Source organism: Microcaecilia unicolor, chromosome 13, assembly GCF_901765095.1.
Source record: "Microcaecilia unicolor chromosome 13, aMicUni1.1, whole genome shotgun sequence".
In the NCBI taxonomy this organism is placed as follows: Eukaryota; Metazoa; Chordata; class Amphibia; order Gymnophiona; family Siphonopidae; genus Microcaecilia; species Microcaecilia unicolor.
In genome coordinates, this window is record NC_044043.1 from 54,798,575 (window position 1) to 54,820,020 (window position 21,446).

Below are 21,446 nucleotides of genomic sequence, written 5' to 3' on the forward strand. Positions count from 1 at the left end.
CTCCCATCGTTAGAGCTCAATATATAATGGGAATCAAAACCAGGGCCTTGGAATCTCAACCTGAACTTAATATTACTGAATTCTTGGAAAGCTCATTGGAAGTTGTTATACAACGAACTACTCTATTAGTATCATTTGCATTTGAATCAGACAGGAATAATATTTTTTGATTATATTTTAGACATATGAGTGACAAATTCCTAGGTGAGAGGATTCAGATATTTCCTGACCTAGAATTCTCGCCTTAGGTGGTACATATGCATTAAAATTTCCTTGCAGGTGTCTTGTATCTATAAATAATATAAATTACTTGTTCCTTGACCCGAAGAAAATGTTGGAATATACTGTATATTATCCAAGGAAAAGTGTGATATGCCAACTTCAACCTGAATCTTCACACAGAAACATGCTGTTATTACCATTAGTGTACAAATTTTTGTTCTCCTTTCTGTCTAGATTACATTATTTTTTTTCTTCTTATGTTATAATTTCCTATATCTTGTCTCCCAAAAATGTGGTCAAATGTTTAAGAATTTAAAAATTTCTCCCTAATTGGGGAAAATGAGTTTTGCCTTGTTTGAATTTCTAAATTTCTTGCATTTGTAAAATATGAATGTATTATTGAAAACGAGTTACTGGAAGCAATCTCCATAGTCTGCTATTGAGACAGACATGGGGAAGCCACCGCTTACCCTGGGATTGGTAGAATGGAATGTTGCTAGTATTTGGGTTTCCGTCAGGTACTTGTGACCTGGATTGACCACTGTTGGTCCATCCAGCACAGTATCTTGTCTCCATTGGTCTGACCCAGTATGGCTATTCTTATGATCTTAACTCTGAATATCTTGACGATGAATTAAAGAGGAAGCATGTAGTTTTATAATACCAATGCACATATAAGGCCAAGGGGATTTCTCACAATCTATGCTGGAGAAAAGGATATGAATTTCAGATTTAATTACCCCATCCCTTTGCCAAATCCAAATTCAAGAAGAATTAATAGATTTTATGTCAGGAGAGTGCGTTACATCAAAAAACTGAAGCTGTCTCCCTCCTGCAGCTGCCATATTGTGTGACCCCAAACATTTGCAGACGCTATTGATAATAACAAACGTGTGAGATTTGAGTATCTATGTGTTTTTTCATTTTTTAATTATTTAAAAGCTTCCCATAGATAACCTTAATTTTTTTTAAACCTCTGGGGGGGGGGGGGGGGGGGGGGGCGGATGCTCCGGAGCAGCAGATTTGTTTTTGGAACCACAGGAGGCTCGATTTTTGTAGGGAGCAGCTTTAAAAAAAAAAAAAAAAAAGAAAAAAGGCCCCGGCTCTGCCTGAGCTTTGAGACCAAGATGTGGGAACTCCCGCGGCTCCAAAAACAAGTCTGCCGCTCCAGAGCACCCGCACTAGACTACAGCGCACCCTTAAGGACCCCCCCCCCCCCCAAAAAAAAAAAAAAAAAAAAAGATTTATACCCCTCGGTTTATCTATGGAAAGCTTCAAATAAATAAGAAAAAAAGTTACCAAAAAAACACACATAGGCAGCCATAAACCTCACATGGGGACGGTGTAAAAGCCAGATCTGCGGGATCCTCGGGATCCTCCGGATCTAAGTACTACCTTAAGCGGTTGTTTGTTTTGACGGGCGCTCCTTTGTTTTGACGGCCGCGGGACGGTGTAAATCTGGCTTTTACTCCGTCCCACCCCGCAGATCTGGCTTTTACACCGTCCCACCTCACAAGTCCTCTGCGTCTTCTTCGAATGTTTGGGGGCCACACAAAATGGCAGCAAGCTCCTCCCACTGGCTTCAGCCATAGAATAGGACAAATAGGCTCATGCTATCTCCCGTCATAACACCTCTTTGGATAGCCCACCTACCCCTGATTGAGGATTTACATACCTGTGGAGCAGCAAAGAACAGCCAACGGCCAGTCCAACTTCCTGAAGCCCAACACAACCGGCGCGAAAAAACATGCACTCATCATCGGGGTGGGCAACCAGAAGCAGCACAGGACGCGACTGTTGGCCAAGCGCAACTTGTACCCCACCCCGTCGGCAGACAACTTGAATCCAGCTACACAAGTAAAGCCCAAGCCCAGCCACAAGCACCACAGCCCAAAACATCAGCTCGACTTCATTCCGTGCGTTGTCCCCAATAAACTGTCACCGACTGGAACTAGAGGCTCTCTCTATACGTTCCGCCCTATCCTTCGGGTTCCGGCGGGACAGTTTCACCGCTACACCACAAGGTCCTAGCAGGCCGATATCTCAGCGTTTCCTGTCTGACTACGGTACCGAAATACCGGTAACCACACGGTACACTCTTCATTGTAATCATGTAAGTTATAAGTAGCAGCTTATTTTCTGCGGATCGGTGGCAGATATCCCAGTAGAGATGATGAAGTTGATACATTTTTAGTAGGACTGGGCTGGGCTACCCTGGTAGCACCGAAGCGTCTGAGAGAAAGACGTAGAGAGCTTGGGTCTGTCTGCACTCTGCAGCAAGAGGGTTAGAGGGCTGCAGACTCCGCCACCACTGTCCCGGGCAGGGACCCTGCGCGCGTCTCAGTGGCTGGAGCGCGCCGAGGGCGGAGCCGCGCTTTCAAGATGGCGGTGGCAGTAGTGATGGTAGTGTTACTGCCTGAGTGACCTCCGCCCCCCCCTCTCTCCCTGTGTTCCTCCTTCTTTGGCCCAGCTGCGACGGTCTGCGAGCCGCCTTGGGGCTCAACGCGTTGCAGGTGAGTGTCTGTTCCCTAGCGGGATGGAGTGTGATGCCGGTACCTTCTTTTTTTCTCGCTATCTCTTTCTGTAGGAAGAGCCTGACAGGCCATGGTCAGCCCGGGTACTTGCTCACGGCTCTTTCCGTGTTACTGGTGGGTCATGTTCGCACATATTGAATGCGCTAATTTTTCTATCACGGAGTTTAGCTGAAGCCGTACTTGTCGGTTTGTTTTGCTCTAACAACAGCACTGCGAAGAGGGACCTGGGAATGTAGCAGCCAACTTTTCAAAACAATTCGGTGTACTGAAAATCCATATGATCCCCTCACTGGACAGAGTAAAGGAGTTTGGGTTACAGGTTAAGGTTTACTTAGTACTAAGGTTGTTTAAGCATCTACAAAGTACTGGGGAAGGGTGAAATTAACATGCATTTTCTGCTGTGGATGTGGCTTAAGGAGGTCTATGGCTGGCCATGGAGATGAATCTGTGTGATCGAAAAGTACAGCCTTGCATATGTACTACCTGGTGTAACTGTTGCTCTGTGCAAGGTAAAGAGAATGTTAAAAAAAATTATTGAATGGTAAGGTTTTTAATTTTGATACTGCCAAGATTTGTCTAACTGCAGGCTTTGTATGACCTTTTGTCTGATAGTGCAGCGTTCAAATGAGAAGCATGAGTTTTACTCGAAGCTGGAAAACTTAAAAGTTCTGTGCTCCCTATAATGTATTTTCAATAGGTATTGTTTGTTAAATTAATTTTGTTTCTGGTTATGTGAAAAAAATACAGCAAAATTAAAATTTGATAGGAATGAAGCTGGTCATTTTTTAAAGGCAGTTTAAAGGACACAGCATATTGCAAATAGCTGCAGGGAGAGCAAGGGACCTGTGCAATAGATTCACATAATGCTTGGCAATGGGTCATTAATGGTGTTTCCTAAACCCAATATGTGGCATTTTCTTGGTTTTTAATTAAGCAGATGTAAAGTGACTAGCTTTGTCTTGGATATTTTTTTTTTTGGTGGGGGGGGGGGTGCAAAATCAGTCTGGAAGAAGGGTGATAGCTATTACATTCACCTGTAAGAAAAAAAAATGAGGTGAAAATAATCCATGTGTTTTGTTACAAGCAGGCTGATTTATTGTAATATATTGTTTATTGGTCTACTAAAGCTGTGCATTTATAGCTTACAAATAGTTTAGTTGTTCAGGAATTGATTTGAAGGTGAGAATGACCTGCATATTAGCAGATTTTCATTGGCTACTAGTTGAATACATAATATGTATTAAGGGTTGATGAGATTCAGAAGCATTTCAGAGTACCTGCACTGGTACTTGATTAATCATATGCTGCACTATTTCAAGAATTAATGTATTTCTATTTTCTCATGCTTGATATACAGTCTTGTGTTAAAAAGCCTACAAGTAGTTTACAAAATACTGTACATAAACAGAAAATAGAACATAGGTTTTTTTATTAGGATTTTTATTAGGTTTTATCTATGAGCCCAATAAAGTTAATGAGTTCTGAACCCATCCACCAGTGAAGGTTGTCTGCTATAAATAAATTCTTAGGGTGCTGCAAATGTGCTCTCATATGTATAAAATTATGGAATTATCTCCCAGTAGAAATTTACTGCTTGAAGACTATGGTATTTAGACACATGTTTGTTTTGTGAAATCTTCTAAATAGTGGAGGATTGTCTTTACTGGCTTGGTAACCTTGGAGATTTTGGTCTTTTATTGGCTGCTTTTAAATTGAAATACCAAGTATGACTGCATAAAATGGGGTGAGTGTGTTATCTGAGAAATAATTGATGTATGTGTGTTATGCTTGACCTTATGTGGTTATTTTGTTATAATAAAATGTTTTAAATGTAACAGTTCTGTTGCTGATTTTGTTGCTTGCATCTTGCCATGAGCAGTTTATCTCTTGGTGAGAAAGAAATATAAATAATATATCTGGCCTTAGGGACGAATCCTGCCCTGCAGCAACTGTTGTGGACTGGAAACAGAGACAGCTCCATTAATCTTCCACCATGACAAAAAATGCATTTATTTGTCAATTGTACCAGAAATCGTTGAGCCTCTGTGGCCATTTCTTCCTAGGCCTGGATGTCACCCAGTTCTGACACATTCTCGATATCTCCACATCATCTGGGAGAGGGCAGTATGGTTTTTCTATTGGGATTTGTGGGGTATTTCTAAGTGACCTACATTGGCTGCTGTTAGTGAAGATGCTGAACTTGATATCATGTCAAGCCGCTTCCTATCGCATATCAGATTCCCTTTAAACTGAATATCCTGTCCCCATCCAATTCAATCTTCTGGTCTGCCCATAGCTACTTTTTTGGTTCCCTATGCCCCTGCTAGATCACGCCTGTTGGCTAATCGGGGTCTGTTGTCCCATTTTTCCAACTGTTAGAAGTTCATGTTTTAGTATGGCTTATCCCACACTATGGAATACCCTTCCCATGTGTCTGCGTCTTGAGCGGTCCTTTCAGAACTTTGTCTCAGTTAAAAGCTGCTTATTTCTCTCTGGCTTTTTCTTCTATGGATGCCTGATTTTTAGAATCTTTTTCTATGTTTCTGACATTAGGTGAGCAGACAGCACCCGTGTTCTTTTCCACCCTTGTTTTCCCCCTCTTTTTCATGATGTAAACATTCCTTTTCCTCCTTCCCTCTTTTATTCCAATCTGTGTTATGTTATTTTGTGTTGCTTCCTTTTTTCTCCCCTAATTTATAATTGTAAACTTCTTAGATTTCTACGTTGAAATTTTGCAGTATATCAAATAAATTGAATTTAAACTTTTATCCCCTTAGTATGGGGACTCTGCAGGACAGAAGGCAGAGGATTTAATTCTTAACTGGCAGCAGTAAGGTCTGTTAGTTCAGTGTGTTATAATTTAATTTAAAAAAATTGAAAAGATTTGATCTTGAATTGGTCACCTGAGAACTTATGGGTAGAATACTGTGATGCTTATTTTTGTTTTAAATTTCTTCTGTTATTATCACAATATGTTTCCTTAGCATCAGCGGCACTTTTCTGAACAAGTGAATGTTATCCCCTCCTATCACAGATGGAGGTAGAGAAAAAAAAAAGTGATCTTTCCAGTGACCTCACCAGTATAAGGTCTGGTGCTGAGAGGAAAACCTCAATATATTTTTCTAGCTCCAGTAGATGGTAGGTCTCTCAGGCTGGTGTTCTGGTCCCTGGCTTAGGTTCCTTCTCTGCTGGCCACATAGCAAGATTGAGGCTAATGTCTGCTCCTGTGCTCTCTGGTGCCAGACCGCACCTGGTTGAGGGTGGAGCTTGACTCCACTGTCCCCAGTCATGCTTCATAGTGTCCATTGGGTGAGACACTAAATCTGCCCTCTGGGGCCTTGCCAGAGGGGTGTGGGTCCCCATCCCCCTCCCTTCCTTGCCAGTACACCCTTTTTGGGTTATATTTCCTTGGGCTCCCCTGCAGCCTCCAGGCACTTTCATTAGTTCTGCCTGCTTCAGCTTTATTCCCTGGTGTAGGGAACAGAACTGTTAAAAAAAAGAGGTCTGCTTTGGCAGCCTTAAAAAAAAAATACAAACTTATTTAGAGTTAACCCAAGTGAGCAGGGTGATGGTTTGGACGTCAGAGCCCCGGGTCTGAGTTGGCCTGAGAGGGCAGGCAAGCCTGCAAATGCAAACTATGTGGCCTCGCAGGCCTGCCAGCAGGCTCGGAGTGCAGCTGCTGGCTCTGTTTTCCTTTCCTTGATATATAAGTACATAAGTAATGCCACACTGGCAAAAGACCAAGGGTCCATCGAGCCCAGCATCCCGTCCACGACAGCGGCCAATCCAGGCCAAGGGCACCTGGCAAGCTTCCCAAACGTACAAACATTCTATACATGTTATTCCTGGAATTGTGGATTTTTCCCCAAGTCCATTTAGTAGTGGTTTATGTATTTGTCCTTTAGGAAACTGTCTAACCCCTTTTTAAACTCTGCTAAGCTAACCGCCTTCACCACGTTCTCCGGCAATGAATTCCAGAGTTTAATTATGCCTTGGATGAAGAAAAAGTTTCTCCGATTTGTTTTAAATTTATTACACTGTAGTTTCATCACATGCCCCCTAGTCCTAGTATTTTTGGAAAGCGTGAACAGACGCTTCACATCCACCTGTTCCACTCCACTCATTATTTTATATACCTCTATCATGTCTCCCCTCAGCCGTCTCTTCTCCAAGCTGAAAAGCCCTAGCCTCCTCAGTCTTTCCTCATAGGGAAGTCGTCCCATCCTCGCTATCATTTTAGTCGCCCTTCGCTGCACCTTTTCCAATTCTACTATATCTTTCTTGAGATGCGGAGACCAGAATTAAACACAATACTCAAGCATAGAGTGATACAACGACATTATAACATCCTCACACCTGTTTTCCATACCTTTCCTAATATTACCCAACATTCTATTCGCTTTCCAGCGACTATTTCTAGCTTCAGAAACGGCCTGGGTTGGGGTGGAGGCCATGCCGGGGCCATGTCCCAGATTCCCTGCTTGGAGGCAGGTCCCGATTGTTAATGGTGACTTTTGTCACTCACATTTTAAAAAATCTCCTGCTGTAGTGTTCTGTAGCAGTAGCATTCTCAGCCCACATCGGGGCTTGGAGAGATGTGGGGAGTTTCTCTCCCACCCATCAGCTGGGGAGTTCCAGAGAGACTCTTGGGCCCTGGACTCGTTTTTGCACCAGGGCTTAGCCCAGAGGATTCAGCAAGCAGAGACTGGTCCCTCATCAGCGTTGAAGTGGAGAACAAGTTGTCTCGGAGCCCCCGAATGGGGTTTGATGGTCCCCAGATGATCCAGCGTGCCTTTTAGATCCAGAGAGCCCCTTGGATTTAAAGCAGGCTCCTCCCCAGAGAGAGGGGCCAGAAAAGTGGTCACGTGATCAGAGTCTAGGTCAGAGGAGGCTCTTAGGTTCTATGAGTACCTGCAGCTGACCCCTTTGGGGGGGGGGGGGGGAACTCTCTGTTGGAAGGGCTTGCCAGACCACTGCAACGTTTTCCACTCTATAAAGCTCTCCTACATGATGGTGGACTAGAAGTTCCTGGATGGGAACCTTGGAGGAGTAGCCTAGTGGTTAGTGCAGTGGACTTTGATCCTGGGGAACTGAGTTCGATTCCCACTGCAGCTCCTTTGACTCTGGGCAAGTCACTTAACCCTCCATTGTCCCTGGTACAAAAAATAAGTACCTGAATATATGTAAACCACTTTGAATGTAGTTGCAAAAACCTCAGAAAGGCAGTATATCAAGTCCCATTTCCCCCTTTATATTTTTGCTTCTAAGGAGGTGGAAACGTACCATAATGTGGAGTACTCATCTTGGCAGTCACATAGAAAAAAAAATGCTGTGCTGATTCCTGGGGTTTAGCCCTAAGAGAGTGGCATTAGACGAGAGTGGAGCAGCAGCTTAAGCTGGGTTTCTCCTCTGGAGAGTCCAGCATCTAAGTGGCTATCTGTGGGGGCTGTGTGGCTAGGGTTATGCTGCATTGGTTACATCAACAGCCAGTGTCTCCAGAAGTTTATCGCCTGTAGTAGGGCACAGCCCTTTTGGTTGATGTACTTGTGATTTAGTACACCTGGCCTTCTGGTCAAAGGCAGCCATGGTGATGGCTTGCTGTTAGTTCTGGAGCCACCGAGCTGCAGTTGTTGCCTCCTAGATGCCCCTCAGTTAGTCTCCCTTCGAAGGGAGGTTACTGTTTGGGGAGGACTTGGAAAGGTTAGCAGAGGCCTATTCAGCTTCCTAAACTCAGGCAGAAAGAGTTTAAGTAGCCCTTAGTGACTGGGGATCACCACAGGAGACTGGGCCACTGTTGGGTAGACAGACACTTGGTGACTCCAACCTCTGCTGCGGACAGGCCCTTTGATTGAGATCTGGAGTCTGGTTCTGCTGGTGGTACCGGAGCTTTCCAGCATGTCCAGTGAGGGTGCACTGGGTCCCTTGGTTCAAGTTGGCGGCAGATTGTCTCTCTGCAATTACATAGCTTTCCACTTTTTCAGAACCTATGGGATAGTTGTGTCGGTTAACCGGCAGGTGGAAGTAGAGAACTGAAACCGAGTGAGGCATATCTCTCTTGGCATCCAGTCCCAGCTCCTCAGTATTTTCTATCTCCAGCAGGTGGATGGACACAGTTTCAGCCTCTGGTTCTGAGTGCTGTGCTCCTGGTCCAATTAATCAGCTGGTCCCCAGTTGAGCGTTGTAGATGGATGAGTCTGCAGAGTCATATCTGGAGGTCATCAGATCCCTGCCTCTGGTGCTTCATGAATTTAATTCTTCCCTCCCTTCACCTCTCCCCTGTTTTCTATAGAGCTCTCTTTTTTTTTTTTTTTTTTTCCAGTGCAACAACCTTAAAAAAGAAAGAGGTTTTCTGGAGAGTGTGGGCAAGAGAATCGGTTCCGAGCCTTTCTCATCTGCGGTAAGACTTGTGCAGAGTCAGTTTGGCAGCTAGCAGTGGTAAAGTTTGAATCGGAACTGCTTGGAGGGCTGCAAGTTCTACTTGATATAGGGGAGGGATCCTGACTTGCTGCTTGGGATTTGGTATGATGCGCTTGTGCCAGTTGGAGGCAGTTAAGCAGTTTTCCCACTGTGGGCCACACCAACTAGTGTCGGGGCATTGCAGTGCGTGCAAGCTGGGAATCCCGCAGGGCGTGGGGGAAACTGTCAGCAGCACAGCATATGATTATGCCAGAGATTTAGGGATCTCGAGTGGGGCCACTGGGTAGTTTAATACAGAAGAACGCTGGAACAGGTACCATTTTATTGGGGCCTACTGGCAGTGAGGAACAGCCTCTGTCTAATCACGTGTGGAGCACAGCTGTCATTTTACAACCTCAGGGCCCAACAAAGCATTCAGCTGCATTGGGATCTTTGTTTTCTCTAGTGTTTATATATCTCTTACACCAGGCCTATTTGCTGAAGCAGGGACATTCAGAGTAGAGAGTTGCACGGGGACAGAAATCTTACCCGTCCCCACCCATCCCCACTGGAATCTTACCCATCCCCACCCATCCCCGCAAAAAATTAAACCATCCCAACCCGTCCCCACCCATCCCCGCAAGAATTTAACCCATCCCCACCCATCCCCGTAAGAATTTAATAGTACATAAAAGAAAGTTCCAGTCAGCTCCCTCAGTCTCTCTCTGGATTTGAGCCACAGCACTGTAAGCAAGGAAGGAACGGAAATTGGAACTTGGAACACTCTGGTGCGCACATGTAAGATTTGTCTCTGATTCACTGGCAGTGTGTGCTGAGAGGTCGCCACATGCACGCGCCAGTAGGTCAGGTGACATCTGATTCTTGTGCCTGTGTCAGAGCTGAGGTCTGTGCACCAGCCTGGGAGCAAAGAGGATTAATAGTAACATAGTAAGTGACAGCAAATAGACCTGAATGGTCCATCCACTCTGCCCAGTAGTCACACTCATGATCAATTCATCATTAAATCAACGAGTGTGATATTATATACTTGATTATGGTCTTTCTTTCATGTTTCTGGAACAAAGACCACAGAAGTCTATCTGGCCCCATCCTTATGTTCCAACTGTGGAGTTGCCATCAAAGCCCACTCCAGCCTATTCATGTTCTCATTTGTGGGACACAGACCATAAAAGTCTGTCCAGCACTGTCCTCATGTTCCAGCCACTGAAGTTGCTGTCTAAGCCCTTTCCAGCCCATCCTACACCAGATTGCCATGTATGAGACACAGACCATACAAGTCTGCCAGGTATCAGCTCTAGTTCATCACAGCCAGAGTCGCCATCTAAGTGTCACTTGACATATCCACACACATGCAGCCATTTAAGGTTAGCATGCCTTTTTGAATTCTGTCATCATTTGTGACTCTACCACCTCCTTAATGGAAGACTTTCCACATTTATGCTGTTAAAGCAAGGAAGAAGAGGAGGAGGAGGAGACAGCACTCAAATAAATTGGTATTCGGTAGATGAGAGGCTGGTGCAGCTTACACTTCCACGGGAAGCCCACAGAACTGGTTCCATCCCCGCGGGAACCCCGCAGGAACTGCCTCCGTCCCCGCGGGAACCCCGCAGAACTGCTTCCATCCCTGCGGGAACCCCGCAGGAACTGCCTCCGTCCCTGCGGGAATCCCGCGGGTTCCGCGGGGTTCCCGCGGGGACGGAAGCCGTGCAGCTCTCTAATTCAGAGTTAATGCAAGGTGCTTCAGCTTCTCACCACACTGCCCTTCCAGCTCAGGGCAGTGCGGAATGTCTTGCGTGACTTCGGCCCCTTTCTGTTGGGGGCTCCAGTCCGAATTTTCTCCAACAGTGCAATGGCAGTGGCTTATATCGGCAAGCAAGGTGGGACCCGCAATCATCCGATGGCAGTGAAGGCTGCCTCCCTCATGAGTTAGGCAGAGAAAAATCTTTGCTTGTTGGCAGCTTACATCTCTAGGTCCTTGAATGTGGAGGCAGACTTTCTCAGCAGGCAGACTCCTTGAACCCGGGACAATGGGAATTATCCATCCAGGGTTTTCAGCTGATAGTGGTTCTCCACTTCCATACTTGATTGTAATGAAACAGAATGCCATAGTGCCCAAGTTCTTCAGCCGTATGAAAGAATCGGGCTTGATGAGGATCAATGCCTTACTGCATCCCTGGCTGGAGACAGTTCTACTGTACATCTTCCCTCATTGGCACATGGTATTCCGCATGTCGAAAAGATTGCATTGCACCAGGGTCGAATAATTCTTGTAGCCTCGGATTGGCCGTGGAGGCTGTGGTATTCGGACCTGATTTGACTGATGAATGGGGATCCTCTCTGTCTTCTGCAGGTATACGGCCTACTGAAGCAAGGTCCAGTGCTCATGAAGGATCTGTTCCCCTTTGGTCTTATGGCTTGACCTTTAAAAGGGCTCGGTTGAGATCCATGGCTTATTCGAGGGTGTGGAGGACATTGGAGGGCTGGTGTTCTAAGCAGAGAAGGGAGAAAGTCCATGCTTAGGTCACACACATCCTAGTGTTTCTCCAGGCAAGCCTTCAGAAAGGATTAGTATTGCATTCTCTAAAAGTTCATGTTGTGGCTTTGGCCTGTTTCAGGGTCGACTACAGAAGATATCTGTTGCGGCTCACCCAGATATCTTTCGATTTTTGCAGGGAGTGTGCTGCTTGCAGCATCCCTTTTGTATTCCGTGTCCAGAGTGGAACTTTAATACTTTGGGCTCTACATAAGCCTTCTTTTGAGCTACTCTGGAAGGCCTCCTTGAAATACCTTAACACTCAAGATAGTGTTCTTGGTGGCTCTTGCGGCGGCACATAGGGTTACAGAGTTTCAGGATCTCTCTTGTCGGGATCCCTTTCTTTGCTTTTTGTAGGTGGGGATCTTCTTTTGCATGGTTTCTTCCTTCTGAAAGTGGTATCAGCATTTAATCACAACCAACCAATCTGTGGATCTTCTGTCTTTTCACAGAGTGGACAGAGAGGCTCAGTATTCTTCCTTGAAGTTTCTTGATGTGCATAGAGTCCTCATTTAGATATCTGGAAGTTCCGAATGGGTTTCGCAAATCGGACAGACTGTTTATGCTTTTTTGGTAAATAGAATTTCATAAAGTTGGTGGCAATTTCTCCTGCCAGGAGTGCCACCTAGTATCATTGAGTCTTGTAGGTGGTCAGGAAGGGTTTCTCCCTTGACCTGGCCTATTCAGTCCCCGACACCTTCTCCTTGTGGCTTGAAGCTAAAATGGCAGGCTGTCGCTCTTACTTTACAGCTTTTCCAGGTGCTGGTGGCAGTAGAATCTGTTCCAGAAGGGCAAGGTGTCCTATACTGGATTTCAAGGGCATCAATGTCTGCCTTGGATTATGGCATTTTCACATGAGGACCCTCCGGTCCATGTTCACCTTGGTACTCTCAGGCGACTTCTTGACATCTTGGATCTCACGGAGGCCAATCTTCATTTTTTCTTTGTGGAAGATCCAGGCGGTGCCTTCACTTCTGTGTATGGGGCACATTTTCAATTTTGGATCCTTTTTGGGCTAGCCGTGTGTCCCGAATCTTCTGTAATGTAGTGGTGGTAGGGGTCAGCGCATCTAGGGTGCTTAGGCATGTGGGTCTGACCTTCCTTGGATGACTGGTTGGTTCTAGCCAGCTCGGAGGTGGTGTTAAAGTTAGCTGCCTCGTATGTCACAGCCAGTTGTGGCTGGGTGGTGAATTATGTCGAGGCAAGTGCTTTCTTCTCAATTCCATGAGTTCCTGGAGGTCTGCTTTGATACAATGTGGGGACTAGTTTCCTGCCCAGAGGTCCGGGCAGACAAACTGGAGACCTGCAGCATTGTTTGTGCAAGCTGTCTGTTCCCAGAGTTTTGGACTTTTTACAGCTCTTGGGCTTTATGGTGACACTGGAGGTGGGCACGAGCGCACATGTGGCCTTCTTAGCCCTTCTGTCTCGCTGGAGCCTGGTCTTTCAGGATGCCTTGGCCAAGAGTGGTCAACTGGAGCTTATCTAGTCTGGTCTGGTGGGAACAGTTTTTTTTCTTCACCTCCTGGGGAGTTTTGCTAGCTTCTCCAGAATTATTGTGCCCACAGAATCAAGTCTCCTCAGCTGGGGAGCCCATGGTGGAGGAAGAGTGACCTGGGGAAAGTGTTCTTTGCAAGAAACCTCTTGGGTGCATTAACTGCCTGGGGAGACCTGAGTGCTATGCCTGGTTCTGAATGTGTTTCTTAACCCCAGTCTGAGTAATGTTGGACAAAGCCATGACAGTAGCCTATTTCAACAAGCAGAGGGGCACCAGGAGCCAGGCAGTAGCATTGAATGTCAGATTTTATCCATGGCTTTTTCTGGTTCAGATATCGATGGTTTTCAGAGTTTGTTGTAAATGCCTATTGGTTCAGACTTACAGTAATCACCTGTCTCAGTATAAAACATGCTATCACCATGATAAGCAGTCAGTAATTCATGTAGGCGGCATCACCAGAATTTTCTTGTTCTGATTGTTTCTTAGTGTTGTAAAGTAAATACAGATTCCCACATTTTCTCAGTAGTGGAAAATGTATTGGCCTCTTGGCAGCAAAAAAGAAAAACATAAATTATAGTCTGTTTTGTAAGCAAATAAAAACCCATTTATTTAGGAAAATTGTTTAGACTCATATTGACTAGCAAGGCTGTTTATTTTATTTTATTTTTGTATTATTAATTTCCTTGTCATCAAGCAGATGAAGCCATTACGTATGTGTTGTGTCCATCAACCAGCAGGGGGAGATAGAGAGCACTCAACTTTTCACAGTGCCTCATGGCCAGCTAGCTCCACTGCCTCTTCAGTATTCTCTATCTCCCCAAGCAGGGTGGCTGCAGCTTCTTCGAGCTCCATCAAAAATCTGCCTGGGGGTGGCTCCTGGCTTGCCAGTTGTTAGCCGGGGTGTTAGAGGCTATAGCAGCTTCACTTTCAAGGCACATAGGTCAGCCCTTTCCCTGCCTTACCCATGCCCCTGTGGATGTGGACATATTAGCTTGCTTTTCCCTGTCCTTTCCCACTCAGTGGATGCAGGCATATTGGTTCGCCTTTCCCTGCCTTTCCCACTTATCTGAGCCTCCGGAGTGTTTTTATTTACCTCTTTTTGCCTCTGCTTTCCTCACAGCGTTAAAAATAAATAAATAATTAATTAAAGTCGCGTCGCGCTTTAGCGCAGCGATCTTGGAAAAGAGGTTTTTTCCTTGAGATTCTTCTGCAGGACCGGAGCTGTGATACTCGGTCTAGTGAGGTAAGAGTGTTTTCTGACTCCTCCGGGGTGGGCCCGCGATTGGGATGTTTTTGGCGTGAACTGCCACTTTTGAATTTTACCGCCGTTTTCGGCGATGGCTGCGGAGACTGTAAAGCACTGTTCTAAATGTGGCAAGCGCAAATCAGCAGCAGGGCTCTGTAATTCGTGCTGTACAGACGGTAGAGCCGGCCCGAGCATGGCGAGCGGCGATCTTTTGCGCTCTGAGCAGGCAGTGGACGCCATTTTGGATTTTCCACATGGCGCGGCCTCCGTTGCGACGGAGAGCCCCGTATCCGGGGGGGTCCTCTGAGTGAGGCTAATAATAGAACTGATAGCCCTGGGCAGGATCCGGGCGGTCAGGGAGCGGTTTTCTCCCCTGATTTTGTTTTAATGCTGCATAGGGCGTACATGCTTAAAAGAGCTCTTCTACAGGGATCTTTGGACCCTCTGCCTGCCCCCCGGTGGATCCTGGCCTTTTGGAGTTGGCTTTGCCTGTTTCTTATCCTCCTGAAAAATGCAGAAGAGCTAATTCCCCTTCTGAGTGTGGCGAACCCCCCTTTTCCCCCCCGTGGTCGGGCTATGAGGATTCTGAGGGGTCTGGCAGAACTTCTTGGGCTGAGGAGCCAGAGTCGGGTGCAGAATTGCCACAGGAGCTTGATGATCCATTTGCGGTGAGGATTTTCCACCGCGAGGAGCTGCCAGCGCTTATTTCAGATGCCTTACAAGCCCTCTCGATTGAAGATCCTGGGAGTGGCACAGCCTCCTCTGTTAATCCAAGGATGGCTAGTACCAGAAAGCCTGCTCGAGCCTTTCCTTTGCATGACTCCATCCAAGAGCTTATTTTGGCTCAATGTGCTGACCCCGAGGGACCTTTGAAGGTTGCCAGGGCTATGGGGTAATTATACCCTCTGAGTGAGGAACATTTGGCTCGCTTTGCAATGCCTAAAGTGGATGCCCTGGTCACGGCTGTGACAAAGAGAACTACCCTCCCTGTTGAAGGAGGTGTTGCCCTGAAGGATATTCAAGACCGCAGGCTTGATTCAGCTCTGAAGCGGTCCTTTGATTTGGCAGGTCTCACTGTTCAGGCGTCTGCATGCAGTTGTTATGCTGCTAGAGCCTGCCTGGCTTGGTTACAGCAGGCAGTGGAACAGCCCAGTGATGGAGCGGAGACCTTATCTGAAGTGGCTCCGCTGATGGAGTCGGCCTTGTCCTTTTTGGCTGATGCCCTTTATGATATGGTCAGAGCTTCGGCTAAACAAATGGCAATAGCAGTGGCGGCTCGCTGCACTCTTTGGCTACGACATTGGGCGGCGGACAATGCCTCTAAGCAAAGGTTGGTGAAGTTGCCCTTTCAAGGCCTTCTCCTGATTGGTGAGGAGCTGGAAAACATTGTTAAAGGTCTGGGGGATTCTAAACTTCAGCGCTTGCCCGAAGATAGGCCAAAGCCTTCCTGTAAGGGTGCGGCGGTCCGCTCCTCTTACAGACCTCGCTTCCGTGAAGCTAGAAGGTACCGCCCGGGGCGTGCTGCTGGGTTCACTTCGCGTGCCCGCTTTCAGCAGAGAAACTTCTTTTGCTCGGACAAACGTTCCGCAGCTGCCGGTTCAAGGCCTGGAGTTCAGGGGCGACCCTCTCAATGATGGTGCGCTGGCCCCCTCCTCGTTTCCTGTCATCGGAGGAAGACTTTCCCTCTTTTTTTCGAGGAGTGGGCCAAAATCTCCGCAGATCAGTGGGTCTTGGACCTGATCAGAGACGGATACCGAATAGAATTCGATGCCCCGGTGAGAGAAGTGTTTGTGGAGTCCCGATGCGGTTCTGCCGCCAAACAGGCGGCGGTAGAGGAGACTTTGCACAGTCTGTGCCAGATAGGGGCTGTGACCCCGGTGCCTCCCGCCGAACAAGGTCTAGGCCGCTACTCCATTTACTTTGTGGTGCCACAAAAAGGCGGGTCTTTTCGCCTGATCCTGGACTTAAAAGAGTTAAACAAGTCCTTAAGAGTGCGGCATTTTCACATGGAAACCCTGCGCTCCATCATTGCGGCGGTACAGCCAGGAGAGTTTCTCACGTCTCTGGACCTGAAAGAAGCTTACTTGCACATACCAATTTGGCCCCCGCACCAGAAGTTTCTGCGGTTTGCGGTGTTGGGAAAACATTTCCAGTTCAGGGCCTTGCCTTTTGGCCTCGCCACAGCTCCCCGAACCTTCTCCAAGGTAATGGTGGTAGTAGCTGCCTTTCTCAGGCGAGAGGGTATCCGGGTTCACCCGTACCTAGACGACTGGCTCATCAGAGCAGACTCAGAAAAAGAGAGTCATCTAGCTACAGCCAGAGTGGTTTCAGTCCTTCAATCTCTAGGCTGGGTCGTCAATATGGCCAAAAGTTACCTGACCCTCTCGCAATCTCTAGAATATTTGGGGGCCAGGTTCGACACAGCCTCGGGCTATGTGTTTCTTCCCGAGCAAAGGCAGTGCAAGCTTCAGAATCAGATCCGTCTGCTCCTGAGGATGCCCCGCCCGCGAGCTTGGGATATTGTCCAGCTGCTTGGATTGATGACGGCCACCATGGAACTGGTGCCCTGGGCGAGAGCGCACCTGAGACCTCTACAGTATGCTCTACTCCAAGGATGGTCTCCAGTATCTCAGGATTATCAATGCGGACTCTCTTGGCTCCCTGCGGCCCGACTCAGCATGGAGTGGTGGCTCTCAGACAGCATGCTGCGGCGAGGAATGCCGCTGACGCTCCCCAATTCGTGCCTAGTGGTGACAGATGCCAGCCTGAAGGGCTGGGGCGCACATTGCAAGGGGAAGCATGCCCAGGGTCTGTGGACGCCCGATGAGTCGGAGTGGTCTATCAACCGCCTGAAGTTGAAAGCGGTGTTTCTGGCTCTTCTGGCCTTTCAAGTGACCCTGGAAGGATTGGCTGTCAGAGTGATGTCGGACAACACGACAGCAGTGGCCTACATAAATAGACAAGGCGGCACTCAGTGCAGAGCTCTAGCTGCGCAGGCCGAACAAATTTGCCACTGGGCCGAGCTGCATCTACAGTCCCTGTCAGCAGCTCACATTGCAGGTCAGAGCAATGTGCAAGCCGACTATCTAAGCAGGCATCAGATCGATCCAGCGGAGTGGGAACTAGCAGATGAAGTATTCCTGCAGATATGTGCCAAATGGGGCAAGCCAGTGATGGATCTTACGGCGACCAGTTCCAATGCCAAAGTCCCGTGCTTCTTCAGCAGACGGAGAGATCCTCGCTCTGCCGGGTTGGATGCCTTGGCTCAACCCTGGCCCCTGGGCTTGCTGTATGTCTTCCCTCCGTGGCCCTTGATAGGGCGAGTGCTCCTGCAGATTCGGTTGCATCCAGGAGAAGTGGTGCTCATCGCCCCGGATTGGCCCAGGAGGCCTTGGTATGCAGACCTCCGACAGATGCTGTTGGAGGCTCCCTTTCCGTTACTTCTGGTTCTGCACCTGTTGTCACAGGGTCCGGTGGCCATGGAGGATGCCTGCTGCTTGGGTCTTATGGCATGGCGATTGAAAGGGCGCAATTGAGAGACAAAGGCTACTCAAGGTAATTTCCACTCTCCCGCAGGCCCGTAAGCACTCCACTTTCGTGGCTTATGCCAGGATTTGGTGCCAGTTTGAAGTCTGGTGTGTTTCAAGAGCGCTTTCTCCATTGCGGGGCTCCTGTCTCGCCGATTCTGGACTTTTTGCAGGATGGTGTACAGAAAGGCTTGGCCTATAATTCCCTGCGGGTGCAAATGGCAGCATTGGCCTCCCTACATGGCAAGGTTGAAGGCGTGTCCTTAGCTGCTCATCCAGATGTGGCACGGTTTCTTAGAGGGGTGTTTCGGCTCCGTCCTCCCGTGCGGGCACCTTGTCCAGCTTGGAACCTGGGGTTAGTATTGAAGGCCCTTCAGGGGGCTCCCTTGAACCGCTTCGGCGTGCTTCAGAGGAAAGATTTGACACTGAAGGCTGTCTTTTTAGTGGCCATTACCTCGGCGAGACGGGTGTCAGAGCTCCAGGCACTGTCCTGTAGAGACCCTTTTCTGCAATTCTCAGAGTCGGGGGTCACGGTTCGGACCGTGCCTTCCTTCATGCCTAAGGTGGTTTCAGCGTTTCACCCTAAACCAGCCTGTTTTTCTTCCTCCTTTGTTGAGGAAGAATTTCCAGATTCATTTGGGCAGTTGCACCTTTGGATGTGTGCAGGACTCTGTTGCAGTATCTGCGAATTACAAATTCTTTCAGGACCTCTGATCATCTTTTTGTGCTGTTTGCAGGTCCTCGCAGAGGGTCCTTCAGCATCTAAAGCCACTATTGCCCATTGGCTCAAAGAAGTATCTTTCAGAATATCTGCTGTCTGGCCGGGCTCTGCCTGAAGCCTTTAAGGCACATTCCACAAGTTATTTCCTCTTCCTTGGCGAAACTGGAGCACTATCTCTTCATGAGATTTGCAGTGCTGCAACATGGGCTTCTAAGCTCTCTTTCGTCCGACATTACAGGTGGATGTGGCTGCCAGGAGGATGCGCGTTTTGGAGCACCGGTGCTAGCGCGTGGTGTGGCTTGTTCCCACCCTATTAGGGTTGCTTTGTTACATCCCATATGTAATGGCTTCATCAGCTTGATGACAAGGAAGGGAAATTAGGTTCTTACCATGATGATTTTCTTTTCTTTAGTCATAGCAGATGAAGCCATGAGCCCTCCCTGTATGATTGTCTGTATTGCAGTGATTCTGATTTAGGTGCTGTTCTTGTTTCCTGAAGTTATACTTCCTTCTTTGAGTCGGAAAACAGTCTTCAGGAATCTTGTTACAGTTATAGGAGGATGAGTTCATTCCCTCCAGTTCATGTTTTGGGAGGATGAGTTTATTCCCTCCAGGAGGATGCAAGTATTCCCTCTGTTTATACGAAGTGGAGGACGAGTTTATTCCCTCCAGGAGGATGAGTTCATTCCCTCCTTTTTTTTAGTTTATGCCCTGTTAAGGGGCCATCGTTCGCTGTGAGAAAGTTCATGTTATTCCCATTGTGGTTTTGCCATACTGCTTTGGAAGCTTCAAATACTGAAGAGGCAGTGGAGCTAGCTGGCCATGAGGCACTGTGAAAAGTTGAGTGCTCTCTATCTCCCCTGCTGGTTGATGGACACAACCCATACTTAATGGCTTCATCTGCTATGACTAAAGGAAAGAAAATTATCATGGTAAGAACCTAATTTTCCCTTCATGATATCCACCTCAACTAACATATAAAAAAAATGAGAAGTGTCTTGATAATTGAAGTCTGAAATACATGAGGTTTCAAGAACAAATCCACACATTTGATAAAGGTTCTAAGGCTGCCCCCCTCCCACCTGTGGAGACAGTAGGTCTACCGGGGGTATTATGAAGTTCTTTATAAACTTTAGGAAGTCAATAAATTACTGGAACCTTCAGATAATCAACTATTAGAGACTCGAGCTTCTTTTTTTTTGTAATCTGTTCTGTATGCAAACAAAGCTTCATGGACATTGAACTACAACCTGAAGAGACAAGTCTGATCAGTCTCTAATTTTATATAGCAGTTAGAATCTAATAACTGACAAGCATTTCTGACTGACATTGATTTTGGGAGCACCACAGCTGTCTTCAACCAGGGGTGGTCTATGCTAGAAGTGCTTTGAACACAAAGCTGAGATTTACTTATGCTTTACAGCCTGTTGTACACACCTGTTAGGGTTTTTACTAAGTATGTTGTCTCCTGTTAAGAATTTCGTCCACTTGATTGTTGCAGTGGAACACCTGAAGTGTATCTATTTAGACGGGCCTTACATTTTCCAGTGGTGATAGAGTTGCTATTTAAAAGTAAAGGTACCCTTTGTACACAAGTACCAAGTCATGAAACGGACATCTTGGCAGACTATTAGTGGGGGCCATTTGTCATTATTTCCCAGTGCTAAGAGTAGATTCAATTTTCTATCAATATAAGCAGGAATGAGTTGGGTGACTGCACATTACTATGATGGAACAGCTCCCCAGAGCTCGGAACATAGTGTAGCATGTTGTCCTTCCTGTACACAACATTGTACTTAGCTCTTTTGTATTTATCTGCTCTGTTGAATACACATGAAAGCAAAGTTTTCATGATGATGATTTGTTTGAGAGGTTTTACCTCTGGCTTTCAAAGTTGTTCTGCATTGCTATTTTTTCCTTATTTTCTTTCTTTAAAAAATTTTGAATTAAATGTTTTCCTTGTGATGCTGCAAATGTCAGGGATTTGGTCCTGCCTGCTATGTGTTAGAAAAATTGAGAACTTTGATGCATATTCCAAATTTCTAATCTGCTTGGGCTCTGATGGTGATTAAACTGAATGCAATATTGTTTTACAGTGTCTTCACAAGCCCAAAAGAATCGCTTCAGTCACCTTCACAATCACTATTAAGCTATTGAAGGTGATTGAGCTTACTCTGTGAAGAGATGGCTGACTAAGCAGATTGAGTAGAGGCTCTGATAGAACTACTACTGTTTATCATTTCTGTAGTGCTACTGGATGGAATTGCCTGCTGCCATTGGCCTGAAAGATACTGACTGTCGTACAGTATTCATTTCATTTTTACATCACATTTTCTCAGTTGTACTTAATGATTCAGAGAAATACCACTTACAGTGTGGGGTTTCTCAAGTCTTAGTCCTGTTTTATTTAAGAGCGTGGTAAGGAGAGTAGATGGCATGGATGGGCAGACTGGATAGGGCATACAGTGTTTAACATAGAAATAGAGAAAAATGTAGGTAGATATGTCCTTTATTTTCAATTATGCAGAATTATGGTATAGGAGTGCATTATTATGCTGATAGCATTATATTGATGGCCAAAATCTCTTCTTTCACATTGTATATTGTACTTGAAAAGTGTTTAGATCAAGTTGCAGGCTAGCTAAAGAACAACTTGCTGGTTCACAGTGCTGATATAATTATTGCCTGCTGGATTTCTGGGCACAGAAAGTCATCCACAATAGCCTGTAGTTGGAAGGGTAAATCCATCAT

The 21,446-nt window shown here is 46.6% G+C and overlaps 2 protein-coding genes across 2 annotated transcripts in view; one reads left to right on the top strand and one right to left on the bottom strand.

The window, feature by feature from the left end:
- PIGL (phosphatidylinositol glycan anchor biosynthesis class L) overlaps nucleotides 1-2,079 on the bottom strand; it is a 107,048-nt gene extending 104,969 nt beyond the window's left edge. The window contains exon 1 of the mRNA XM_030222210.1: nucleotides 1,898-2,079. Within this exon, the coding sequence (XP_030078070.1) occupies nucleotides 1,898-1,982 (85 nt within the window). The 5' untranslated portion in view covers nucleotides 1,983-2,079. The remainder of the gene's footprint in view (nucleotides 1-1,897) is intronic.
- Nucleotides 2,080-2,427: 348 nt separating this feature from the next.
- LOC115482386 (nuclear receptor corepressor 1-like) overlaps nucleotides 2,428-21,446 on the top strand; it is a 103,814-nt gene continuing 84,795 nt past the window's right edge. The window contains exon 1 of the mRNA XM_030222134.1: nucleotides 2,428-2,735. The gene's annotated coding sequence lies outside the window, so the exon portion shown is untranslated. The remainder of the gene's footprint in view (nucleotides 2,736-21,446) is intronic.